This window comes from Haliotis rubra, unplaced genomic scaffold, assembly GCF_003918875.1.
Source record: "Haliotis rubra isolate DU_JTF1 unplaced genomic scaffold, ASM391887v1 Scf246, whole genome shotgun sequence".
NCBI classification, from domain to species: domain Eukaryota; kingdom Metazoa; phylum Mollusca; class Gastropoda; order Lepetellida; family Haliotidae; genus Haliotis; species Haliotis rubra.
The window spans coordinates 59,918-73,379 of NW_025766514.1; the positions used below are offsets into that span (position 1 = coordinate 59,918).

The 13,462-nt window shown below is 40.8% G+C and overlaps 1 protein-coding gene across 1 annotated transcript in view; it reads left to right on the plus strand.

Annotated features, from left to right (window-relative positions):
• LOC124279063 overlaps positions 1-13,462 on the plus strand; it is a 41,627-nt gene that overhangs the window by 20,906 nt on the left and 7,259 nt on the right. Inside the window, exons 3-4 of the mRNA XM_046714864.1 lie at positions 9,509-9,587; positions 11,908-12,078. Of these exons, the coding sequence (XP_046570820.1) occupies positions 9,509-9,587; positions 11,908-12,078 (250 nt within the window). The remainder of the gene's footprint in view (positions 1-9,508; positions 9,588-11,907; positions 12,079-13,462) is intronic.

The following is a 13,462-nucleotide window of genomic DNA, read 5'->3' on the forward strand; positions in this document are numbered from 1 at the left end:
TTACAAAACTGCTCCTGTCTATAAAGTTGACCGGTTTGTTTAGAGCCGAAGGTCATGAGGTTTTGCGATTGCCGCCATACCACTGTGATTTGAATCCCATTGAGCTTATCTGGGGTATTTTGAAGTCAGATGTTGGAAGGCAAAACACTACCTTCAAACTATAGTCTGTTTGCAGTGAAAACCAATAATAGCGATTTGAAACTATGATCGTTTGTTAAACAACTTTTATCCTAAATGGAATAAAATTCTGAGATTTAAATATTCAATTGGCAAAGTAAAGTTAAGAGGAATCGCATTCTTAATTTCACTTTATTTGATTTACTTTTTTGTTTAAAGCGAAATTCATCGGTACGTTTTCACTGCAAACAGACTATAAGTGACGTCCAAAAGTTATTGATTCCCTCCATGCAAAATATTTCACAAGAGACTTGGCAAAAGTGCATAGAGAAGGTGGAGAGTGAGGTACCAGTACTGGACACAAAGTGGTCTAGACCATGCTACCATAAGCTAGTTATAGTGAGAGTGGACTCAGATTGGGATTCAGATCCCCACTCTGAAAGGATTTGATCCGAAATCGTGTCACCATTCTAGTCTTTTCCTCTGACTTTTAAAATAAGTCTTGTCCAGCTTTATTCAATAAAAAACATCCCTGAGAGAATGCCGTCTGTCCAGTTTGATTTTAAAGAAAACCAAGATGCATCAAAAGCACATATTCAAAAATTCAACACCACATTGTAGTTGTTCCAGTCTCTATTTATTTCATCATCAAGATTTTGACACAACCCCTCATGCACTGTTGCGTTAACGCACGTGCATCTCGCTTTTCGCGCTGTTCCTTTAGTTGCACTAACTGGGAAAACGCACACATAAACGACGTCACACTCACAAACGGCCAACCGCTAAAAATAAAAATATGCATACGAGTGGTCGGGGCTAAAGTGGTTTTAGTTTGGGTGCATATTTATAATTTTTACTTCATTAATAGATGTTGCAGTTGTAGTATATATTCATGTTTGAATGGCATTGTGTGATAAAAATGCATTATGTTTGTTAAAACCTTTTTACAAATCCTTTAAATGATTTCAGCTTTGGATTTTGTCTTTTCAAAATGACGTAACAACTTTAGCAACGGTAGTGAGGCAATTTCATAAAATTTCAAATAAAAAGGGTAAAATATGAAAAATGAAATGTCGTTAAGCTTGCACAATTTGTTTTGTATATTCAGAATACTATGAACGTAATTAACTGCATTTCAAGGTAAAGCATGAGAACTAAATTTTTGCCTACATGGATTCGAAATATGAAATATATATATACTTCCCAATACTTGGTTACTTCTCAATACTTGGTTACTTCCCAATACTTGGTTACTTCTCAATACTTGGTTGTAGTCACTTTAAGAATCTACACCGATAAGTGCACCGCTCTCTGCAATATAAGTTGTATGCTTTATTAATGACTCACCGACTTCTAGAATGCCGATCAAACAATGGGTGTACCGATGTCGTGAAGAACGTTACTCGGCAAACTGCACCCAGGAAGCAGACAGGTTTAGTAGTGGCTGTGTGATGATGTGGGTCGCAATCACCCACAATGTCAGGACCATCCAACGGCGCAACGCCACATATACTACGACGTCAGGTCTTCCCGTCCGGCCTGGCCAGCAGTGTATTTCAGCACGACAATGACAGGCGTCACACAACACGCGTAACGGCTGCACACCTACACAACCTTAAAGTAGGCGCCCTCTCTTGGCCCTCTAACTTTCAACCCACAAGAACATTTCTGAGATGAGTCGGATACACAGCTACGATAGCGACAACCACAGCCTCAGATCCCGTGCGGTAATTCATTATTTGATTGCGACCACGGGCAGAAAGTGTCAGGTTGTTGTCAATGCTCGGGCATACGTCATTGACTGCACTTGACCTTGGCCGTGGATCCTTAAAATGCCACTGTTGTCATTCCAAAATTAAATCATGTTTCCAATATCATCAAAATATGGTTTTCATCACAAGCTGCTTGCAATGTGACCAAACTTGAGTGGAATCAATAGCAAGAAAGTCCAAATAAGTCGTATTCAAATGAGATAAAACAGTTCAGCTACGAAGATTGCTCAGGTTCCAAGTATTGTTAGACGAGCTGGCACGCTATCTTGCTCGGGACAGGAACGAAAATATTTATATACTCCAGTCGGTACACTATACTTGACAGGGAATAGGAAGGTCATTTGACGTCCTACAAATAGTATTTGCACCTCGGGATCCGGCCATTACCCCGACATGGTCTATACTCCATGTGTCAGATCCTCATCGGTCACCTCTAGACAGAATAGATCAGAACCCATTAGTAACCAAAGGAAACTATCACATCTATGCATACAATTAATCATATTCCGAACTTTCAGCCCCCAAAAGAAACTGTGTATTGTTAACATGCTTTCTAAATATAACATAACAACGAGGAAATGGTCCATGTAAACTTTCATAGGTGGATATCGAGACTGTAACAGCAGAACAGTATGTTTAATATCCAATAGCATTGGCGTAAGGCGGGGCACGGGTCAAGCCACAATGTCACAAACTCAGAAGGTATGTCCGCCGGGAGCAGTGAGACCAGCCGTGCATTGCCGACGCATAGAGTATGTGAAAAGAGATATGGAAGACTTGAGTCATTGTTTGCCATATACTCTGCAACACTACTGCAAATCACCTGTTACCTGGAGGGTTTGGTACTCAGCATAGGTCGCTGCATTCAATCTGACACGTGCTCCTTAGGGGCGAGATCCAGTGAATTTGGAGGCCAAGGCAGTATTTGGACATTGTGCTCCTGCAGACAACAGCCCCAGCCGTATATGGAAGGCTATTGTACTGTTGGAATGTCAATGCTGGGCCAGAACGTTGAAGAAACGGAATGGTCACTGGTCCGGGAATGTGATCTCTGTTGAACACTTCAGTGAAATTGCACAGAACAACAACTGATGGGGTTCTCTGACGTGCACACTACCATTTGTAAAAACACCAGTCCTCTACGACAGCCGAGGTTGACCGTCATGATATCGACACTAACTTCTTTCTCGATGGGGTGAATACGCCAAAGTCCTTGTCTGAGCTGATGCCAGAGATGGGTCACCTGTATCCATCTGTCCTGGCGTTGTGACGCGTGGACATCCAGTACGTGGGCGATTGGCAACTTCATTGTTCTGATAACGTGTCAACAGCTCTGAAATGTTCTTTCGGTGGCAATGGAAATGTGCAGCTACGTGACGTTGAGACATTCCCCACGGACCATCCCAGTAGCCTTATGACTTTGTGATGTTGAGACACCCCCCACGGACCATCCCAATAGCCTTATGACTTTGTGATGTTGAGACATCCACCACGGACCATCCCAACAGCCTCATGACTTTGTGATGTTGAGACATCCCCACGGACCATCCCAACAGCCTCATGACTTTGTGATGTTGAGACATCCACCACGGACCATCCCAACAGCCTCATGACTTTGTGATGTTGAGACATCCACCACGGACCATCCCAACAGCCTCATGACTTTGTGATGTTGAGACATCCACCACGGACCATCCCAACAGCCTCATGACTTTGTGATGTTGAGACATCCACCACGGACCATCCCAACAGCCTCATGACTTTGTGATGTTGAGACATTCACCACGGACCATCCCAACAGCCTCATGACTTTGTGATGTTGAGACATCCACCACGGACCATCCCAACAGCCTCATGACTTTGTGATGTTGAGACATCCACCACGGACCATCCCAATATCCAAATACTCGGGCATCATATACCTGGCCAGACCTGCAGTCACATACACCTTGCAAAATAATCGAATACCATACCCTGTCGCCATGGGCTTCAATCGGGATCATGCCACTACAGTATTACAGAGATAAAAGAGCACTCTTCCTTGTAAGAAAGTAATGCAAAGTATAACTGTGTTTTTAAAGTATTGTTTCTAGTTCAGCTCGGTCAATTTATGTGTACAGATAGTTTTACGTGCAACGTATATAGTAGAAAATCCCCGATATATAATATACTACCCATCAAAACTTTTAGACTCACTTAAAACATTCACTATATGTTATGCATATATGTGTGGTTACATCGAAGCTGAATTTCTCCACTAACTTTGGGGAACCAACTGCAAACTTTATGCTGATGAATTGCTCGAGAATCATGCATTATATTGCTAAAAAGCATGTGAAAATATCGTGCATGTGAACAGCTGTGTTGTGGTGTAAAATTGTGTTAAAAAATCGCCAATTTTCACTCAGTTTCATCATTTTTTTAACCCATGACAATAATCTTTTCAACGTTACGAATTTGTTTTACAATACATCAGTTCATGTGTAAACGGTACATTTAAACAGTATGGAAAATTTTGCAAAACCTCGTTGAGAACAGTTGACTAAAGTAAGTGGCTACATTTACACTAGTGAGTATATGCTGCAACTTGTACATACGTATAACCTAAACGATATACTTGCTAACTATGTCAGTTATTGTCAATTTATTAATTAAAAAATGCTGGTCCAAGGCCGTAAATCATGCTATTAAATCTCATCGAGACAATAATTTATGTTTATCGTAATTCAAGACTTGGTCTGTCAAGATATGTCAGTATAAGACCCAGGAATGAACACTATCTCTGGATGCTAGCCACAGAGATCCAGGAATGAACACTATCTCTGGATGCTAGCCCCAGAGGTCCAGGAATGAACACTATCTCTGGATGCTAGCCCCAGAGATCCAGGAATGAACACTATCTCTGGATGCTAGCCACAGAGATCCAGGAATGAACACTATCTCTGGATGCTAGCCACAGAGACCCAGGAATGAACACTATCTCACAGAGTAGAATGACCAGTTAACTGATATTGCAAGACTTGTTTTCTATGAATCAAGAGAATGTTATTGTAAAACTGTCGCCAATGATATTGTAAAGCACGTGTTTATGTCATGGACGATCAATATGAATGACCACAATGAACTCTTTAACACCTTATGTGATATTCTGGATGTAGATACGTTTGTTAAGATCTGGGATCAAGACGATGATGTTATTCTTACTTGGTGGGTGTCCAATAAAATGTATTATGGACTGACTGACTGACTGAGTTTTACGCCGCTTTTAGCAATATTCCAGCAACATCACGGCGGGGGACACCAGAAATGGGCTTCACACATTGTACCCATGTGGGGATTCGAACCCGGGTCTTCGGCGTGACGAGCCAACGCTTTAACCATTAGGTTACCCCACCGTCCCTATTATGGAACTAGAGAGAGATGTGTGGGCAAAAGTAATAATTAATGTAAGCCATTTTATAAGGAAATGGCGATACCTGCTATGTATATGAACATTCTTGTCTATAACACTAATCCATCTTAATCATTTGACCTAAAATATATTATAAAATATACTGCATATTGTAATCTTCATTCAATTGGAGGAAATAAAGAATATCTACCTATCAATCATACTTGGGCAGGAGATGTCCACCAAGGTGGTATACACATCTTTGACACAAATATATACAGTGGCTTTGGATACTCCAAACAAATTACTGACTGTTCTGTAGTCTGTCGAATTTGCTAGCCAGTATACAACTATAGCAACTTTGTGGTCAACATCAAGGCGCTCCCTCACTCGAGTTGAGTCTTTATGCAGAAAGGGTTGACGTTCTTCTCACAGAAGGTCAAATGTAGCTTTAGACATATAAAATTGTCAACCCATTCATTATCTGAAAATGTCATTTGACAATGTTTTGCCACCAATGACTTGATCTCTCTTTTCCCAAACATTTCTCTGTTTTGTTAAAGCCAAAATAAGTGCAGAGTTCAGAAGCATAGGAAAATCTTGATTTGTTCGCTTCAACATTCATGTATATCTCTCCGCCACGTATGATGCTTGCTTCAGATGTGAAAAACTCCAAATGAGACAAACAAAAGACCACATCATAATATACATACAGGTTCTAATTCTTCATGTAAACGCAAAGTAAATATACTTTTACTTGCGCATGTAAATATACACCATATGCAAATATACACACGTGAGCAAAAAGTGTCCATGTAAACGGGGTATTAGAGGAGCAACACCACATCTAAAAAGTGCTAAAGCACGTCTATAAGAGCGAGGCATGTGTCTAAATACACGTAAATAAAATTCAGGATGATATTCATGACTCATGACTTTGTGATGTTGAGACATCCCCCACGGACCATCCCAACAGCCTCATGACTTTATGATGTTGAGACATCCACCACGGACCATCCCAACAGCCTCATGACTTTGTGATGTTGAGACATCCCCACGGACCATCCCAACAGCGTCATGACTTTGTGATGTTTAGACATCCCCCACGTCCCAATAGTCTTATGACTTTGTGATGTTGAGACATCCACCACGGACCATCCCAACAGCCTTATGACTTTGTGATGTTGAGACATCCCCACGGACCATCCTTTGTGATGTTGAGACAACAGCCATCCCAACAGCCTCATGACTTTGTGATGTTGAGACATCCCCACGGACCATCCCAACAGACATCTCAACAGCCTGACTTTGTGATGTTGAGACATCCACCACGGACCATCCCAACAGCCTCATGACTTTGTGATGTTGAGACATCCCCCACGGACCATCCCAACAGCCTCATGACTTTGTGATGTTGAGACATCCCCCACGGACCGTCCCAACAGCTTCATGACTGTGTGATGTTGAGACATCCCCCACGGCCATCCCAACAGCGTCATGACTTTGTGCAGTCGTGAGTCCTGGAATGATCATTAGCCGTTACTTTGTTTGACAATCAAACGTCAAACAAATAACATCTCCAATCGCCAGCAGTTTTGACAGTCATGAGCTCCACGTAGTTTATCGAGATGCACATGCACAAACGTGTTGCACCTGACCATGCCGAAATCACTGACGTCACGAAACGTAGCACACGCATTTATGTTCACTGTGATTACATCTGTATTTCTACGCGTACATTGATTTCCTATTTGCACAGTTTGTTCTTGTAGCTAGTAAATATCGGACCGTAATACTAATCTTATTGGATTGGTTTAATCATGTTTAATCACAATGTCTAGTCTATATGGAGGGTACGCCCACTGGCGCATGTCACCCCTTGACAATATCGCACACCTGTTTATATATCACATATGTCTTATGCATACATACATGTGCTTTGGTAAGAAATGGTGAGAAAACACATTTAGGAATCAATCAACTATCTTCCATTTCACATCCATCGAGGCAGATGACATTTTACAAAGTTATTCTACCTGGATAAACGTATTAAGGATAATTATGAAATCAGGAGAACGGCGACTTTCGTAAGTAATATGTTAGCAAGGTACATTAAAACTATAATAATTGGTCTCAGCTAATCAGAACCCGAAACTCACGTGTCCGGTCAGATGTTGAAAATGGGAACGGTTGAGGAAAATCATGTTATTCGACTCATAAATAGTTCCTTGGCAAGAGCTGGTTAGTGGGTTTTAATTAAGTGTGTCATGTTAAAGCAGTATGCATAGGTAACACCAATGAAAGAAGTTTTATAAGTGCTGAAAAAGTGTAGAATTACATATTGCGGTGTTTGGGGGTGTTTGCGGTGCTTGCTGTGTTTGCTTTAAAATGTAATGATGGAGGTGCCACTTTCTTATTCAGTAATTAATCATAAATATCTTTCAAACAGGTCATTAAACGCGTAGGTGGAATGGAGAGCAGTAATTTCAGCTATATTTCTGACATGGTGTCAGATTGTAACAGTTGCACCATCAAGTTCCTTTTCACTTTTCACGAAATGCCAGAGAAAGATCTATTCCCTCGCAATGTATGGGACTTGTGGGCAGTGCTGCCAACCCACTACCGTGTCTCCACACCTCATGTCAATGTTCATAGCGTCATTGCTCGTATTTTTAACACACAACAAGAATACAAGGTCAGGTTAGACTCCCAAACAGAAGACCATTTTTGCTCTGAGGGGAGATGGCTCCATCGACGTCGATGGGTTCAATCGTTCAGAATCTTTCGAATCTGGTTTCTGCACCACAGCCGACAGAGATACTATAAGTTGTATGCTTCTCTCGAGGGTAATACTGTCTGATGTGTTGCAGTATTACACGAGCCGGTAGGGCAGGCTACTAAAAGGCGTACATCAGACCGTATTACACGTGGGAGAAGTTTACAGCGTATCTATCTTACCGCCAGGTTAAAGGTACAAAATATCATTTAATTTTGTTTTGAAGATCGATAAGCTCGCTACCGACTTCATGACATGTAAACAAAATGGCGTCTGCCTCTCGACTGCATTTTTATAATTAGTGAAACAATCTGACAATCTTAAAACTGCTATAAAAATGGTTAATTATGTTTAAGTTGAGTGTGCAAACGATGTTCACAGTGTATAAAATAGTTTAAACAAGCAGTGAAAATCGGTAAAATACGTGTGTACATAGTAAACTCAAAATCAGTTATCGAACGGTTTTCGAACTCCGTGCACTGCATGCGTCATATTATTAACGTCATACGATTGTTAGCGATACAGCTTCTCGGCGGAGAGTTTGGCGGTTACCGTGGCAGCGGGTAATATTTCTTCCTATTGTCACCCTCCTGGAAGGGGTGACACGGAAACTTGTTAAAGCGTCAATGATCAATGAAATTAAAGTATTTTACATGAAGGTAAGATAAACGCAGATATCTAACCTTGTGCACGTAATCAGGACCTCGAACTGTATCTCACGGGATCGGGTAGTCAGGCTCGCTGACTTGGTTCATGTTTGTCATCGTAGATTGATGCACACGTAATCGGGACCTCGATCTCTATCTAACGGGATCGGGTAGTCAGGCTCGCTGACTTGGTTCATGTATGTCATCGTAGATTGATGCACATGATGTCCATGAACGGATTATCTCGTACAGACAAACTAAAAATAATATCACTTATTTTCTTTTTACTGACTCTCAGAGGAAATATTTCAAGCATGAGTATGCCATGTCAGTCTTGGTCGTCTCCAAAATGAGTAGACACAGTGTTCACAGGCCTTGCAAATCGTCAGATATTATGCCCCTGGAACGTTTGTGTTGAGTTACATCGACACAGTGGCGTCAACGTCAGCCTCGAACCCAGACCCTATGGAAGCTGTTTCGCGCATTCCAGGGCGGGTTGGCAAATATTTCTTGCATTCACGCCGAGTCGATGATCAGTTTTGAAAGCACCTGGTGATCACAATGAGGTACTGACAATAATATCCACTTGTGAACCGACATTACACATGGAACGTTGATTAAGGGACAAACAATTTGTTGATTTATTGGTGATAACAGACATTTCTACTTTGTGTAATTTAGCTGCAAATAAAAGTGTATTGGTGCAGTATCCTACTTTGACCGCTGACCTACATATGTGGAAACTACCGTTTGTTTTGGGAGAGGTTATTGGCACATGAAATACTCATTTGTATTTACATTACAGGGTGTCCAGTATCTTATAAAGGGCAGAGAGTGCGTCAAGTCCACCCTCCAGCAGAAGGACAAGATCGGCTGTGTACCAGGCAAGGATACTCTGTACATCTGTTGCCAAATTAACTAGACATATTTTAATACATTAATTACAGATATGAATACCAACACAAACAAGATTTATCACAGGGTTCGAATGTGTGGAGCCAGTCAATCAATGGCCCTTGAGTATTACTAACTTCACTTGATATACACAACACAGCATTTCCCATAACTGAATGAAATAACATGAGCTCAATATATGCTGAAGGACAAATTGTAAGCACCTTTCGGATGTGTTTGTTAAGCACTTATCACAAGATACTGACGCAAATGAAGACATTTTGGACAGTATACTATAGATGCAGGTAACCTGCGGGTTACGAAAGGTGTCTCCGACATAGGACAGTACCACTGACATGAAGAATCCCCAAAATACAAACTCCAGTTCCTGTTGAAATTTAATCATTTAGATTCCGTGCTGGCTCTAATCTGACTGACTCGAAGCGACTCAAGGTCAATACCATAAAGGGAAAAGAGAAATGGCGACAGCACCGAAGTAATCAAGTCAGTTCTATGGTATATTTTGAATATTTTGGATATTAGACCAACAACCAAAATACCTCACACACTTTAAAAAAAATTCAAATTGTACATTTGTCTATATTTAAGTAGTTATTAGTTTATAAATGTGACCTGTTCAATAGGAAGGGACTGAATGTCACCTGTTGTTGAATAGGAGTCAGTTATATTTTCTACAAATTTAGAATTTCATCTTTGAATCTTAGACTTTGAATGTTAAAATATTTTATTACATCAATATGTAAATGTTATCATTGTAACTTGAGTGAGTACGCCTCTTTTAGCAATATCCCAGCAATATCGCGGCGGGGGACACCAGATATGGGCTTCACACATTGTATCCATGAGGGGAATCGAACCCGGGTCCTCGGCGTGACGAGCAGACTCTTTAACCACTAGGCTACCCTACCGCCCCTATTATAATTCACTCAGGTTTATTTAGTAACAAGGCCTTAGGCCCACGTACAATACAAACTAACAAGTGTAATTATAAGATAGTGGCAACTAACCGTCAGATTGATAGGAACGCAATGACAATACTTCCATATTGTATGTAGAACAATTTGTTGCTGTTAAAAATTGGTGCGTGATAATGTGTTCAGAAAGTATTGCTGATCTATGTAATTTGGTAATGCTGTAAAATACCTACAGCACAAATCATGATAATTTTACATTCAAATATGACATGAAATACATTTTCTACAAAATTATCATTAAAAATATTACAAAGTATTTGGTGCCTCTGAACTCCATTGTAATTTGAAGTAAGCAAGGGTAGAAAATCCGATTTTGAGACTTTTTGTCCTTTGTTTTTGTCTGTGGTTCAACAGTTAGTTCTATTGCGTTATATGATCGTTAATCTTTTGCTTGTACACACATCTCGGCAAAACTTCGAGGTTTACGGTCATGTATTTCGATATACATGGAGACAATTAGGCAAGATGCTTTTTTGGTCATAGACATGTGACCCCTTTCCCTGCACAAGTGACAGGTGAAAAAGGCGAAGTCGGATTTCGGGTTTTTATTCATGAAAAGGCAACATTACCATCTTATCCCCATCATCTTCCGAAGAGTAAGACTGACCAGATGGACCTTCACCCCCACCCACCCACCCACACACCCACCACCACCCAACTGTCGCACACGGTGTTGCCCTAGTCTGTCTCACAGTACCTGAACCACATTATTTTCCCTACAGCCTGGCCTTCTCTGCGTTGCTAAAGCCCTAAATGAAGCGAGTCTAGATTTCCTCAGGTTCAGGAATCTGAATCTCTGGTCTGCCTTGGGCTCCTTTTCAATTTCAATGGGTTTGTTTGTTACTATCAAAATTATATATATTCAGAGACTAAGCGTTAGTCTAGGTGTTGTCGGTGTTTGCCTAACTGGTTTCTATCACAAGTTGTGTGTAGGGTATTCGTAAAGAGCGCTCAAAGGGACATAACTCTATGGGGTTCCCTTGAAATAATGTATAGGGCACGAAAAACGATTTAAAGCAATGTTGCATGAATTCATTCATTCATTTTGGGGGGAATAAATTATATGGTAGCTTCTCTGAGGGCTGATAGTATTATTGAGAGAAAGGCAGTATTTATTTTTAGAGAAGTGTGGTGTGAAATAGTGCCTTTAAGTTAATAAGCTACTCCTACGCCAGACCTATTGACAGTGTTACAAACTTTCTTCCATGTTCCTATGTCAGTCCTATTTGCATCTGTGTTACTGTGCAAGACCTTTCCACAATGTGCAAATCACGATGCCATAAAACACCATTATATATTATGTTTATTGTTTCAGCCAACTCAACTCTGATGTCCCACTACTGGTTTGGCTCCATGGAGAAGTATGGGGAACACATGTTTGCAAAGTCGTACCAGATTACTGATCAGGGGCTTATGGGATTTCTGTCAGTCACAGAGAAGGACTGTGCCTTGGTATCAGAAACAGTGTATGGCTCTGTAAACGCTGGTACGTGACACTATGTGACTCTGTTGCTATACAATTTGTTTTTGCAAGGCATTGCCTTATATGCAGGGATTAAGATTACCGTGTGTAATTGTCTCTTATACAGCGCCGGAAATCAGCTGTGCAGTGCACACGGGCCCCTTCCGGTGATTTAGTTAAAACGTGCCCGATAATATAACAAGATGAATTCTGATGCAGTGATCTTAAACATATAGTATCTGAAACCATTATTTTATAAAGAGAAATATAACCTAGTATTATGTCACTTTAATTGTTGGCTGTGTTCTATAAATGTGAAATATTTATAATCATAACTAAGGTAACCTTTTGGTGTATTGCCGGACAGTTTTTATACATGGAACAATTTGACCTGTCACCGATGAGGTTTCGCGCGATCTCGCTATTTCCACTACAAAAGCAGTTTGTTGACATGAGATCGCCCAGCTACACTACAGTCCGTTTGGCTCAAAAGCGGACCGATGAATTGCAATCTAACTCGAAAACTAATAAACATAAAGTACTCAATGAAACACTGGTCATAATCAAAACATCATACCCACTCTGTGAGGTTTTTGCAGAATTTTTGTCCTAAAAATAAAAATCTATCATTAAAATATTGACACAGTTCACTATTTGTTACGAGGGAGGAGTGCAGAGAAAGGGACAGCCAGGTGTTGGAGAATAGATGGAGACGGCACAGCACAGGTTAATGAATAAATAACTTTGTTTGTGAACGTGCTTCTCGAACACCTGGCTGTCCCTTTCTCTGCACTCCTCCCTCGTAACAAACAATGAACTGTGTCAATATCTTAATGATAGTTTGTTAAACAACTTTATTATTTTTAGGACAAAAATTCTGCAAAAACCTCACAGAAAAAAGAAAAGGATTAATTAAGACACTTAAGTGTTGTTTTTTCAAGGAGTTCTTAAGGAGGAAGGTGGTCCTGAGAAGGGTAATCCAAAGGTTTGAAAAGGAGAACGACCATGTCAAACACTTCTGTGGAATGCTTGATGGCCTAGCTTTGCTTCCTCACCAGGATGTATCGGCTGGTTTGGAATTCCTGGAAACCAATATTCCTGAGGGCTTTGATGACCTTGTGTCCTACTTCCGAGGTACATATGTCGTTGTGACATATAGAATAATCAATCAGCCAGCACTGAACCCAGATGCTCCCCACCACCTATGAACATGAGAAGAACCCCTCCCCTGTTTCCACCACCAGTGTGGAATGTGTACCAGGCAGCTATTGACGGGGGAAGCAAGACAAATAACATTTGTGAATCCTGGAATAGTGGATTCAAGAAGTTGATTGGTCACAATCATCCTGTGGCGTGCAATACCAGGACTTCAACGAGATCAGGCCCTGGCTGACACTCGGCTTCTCCA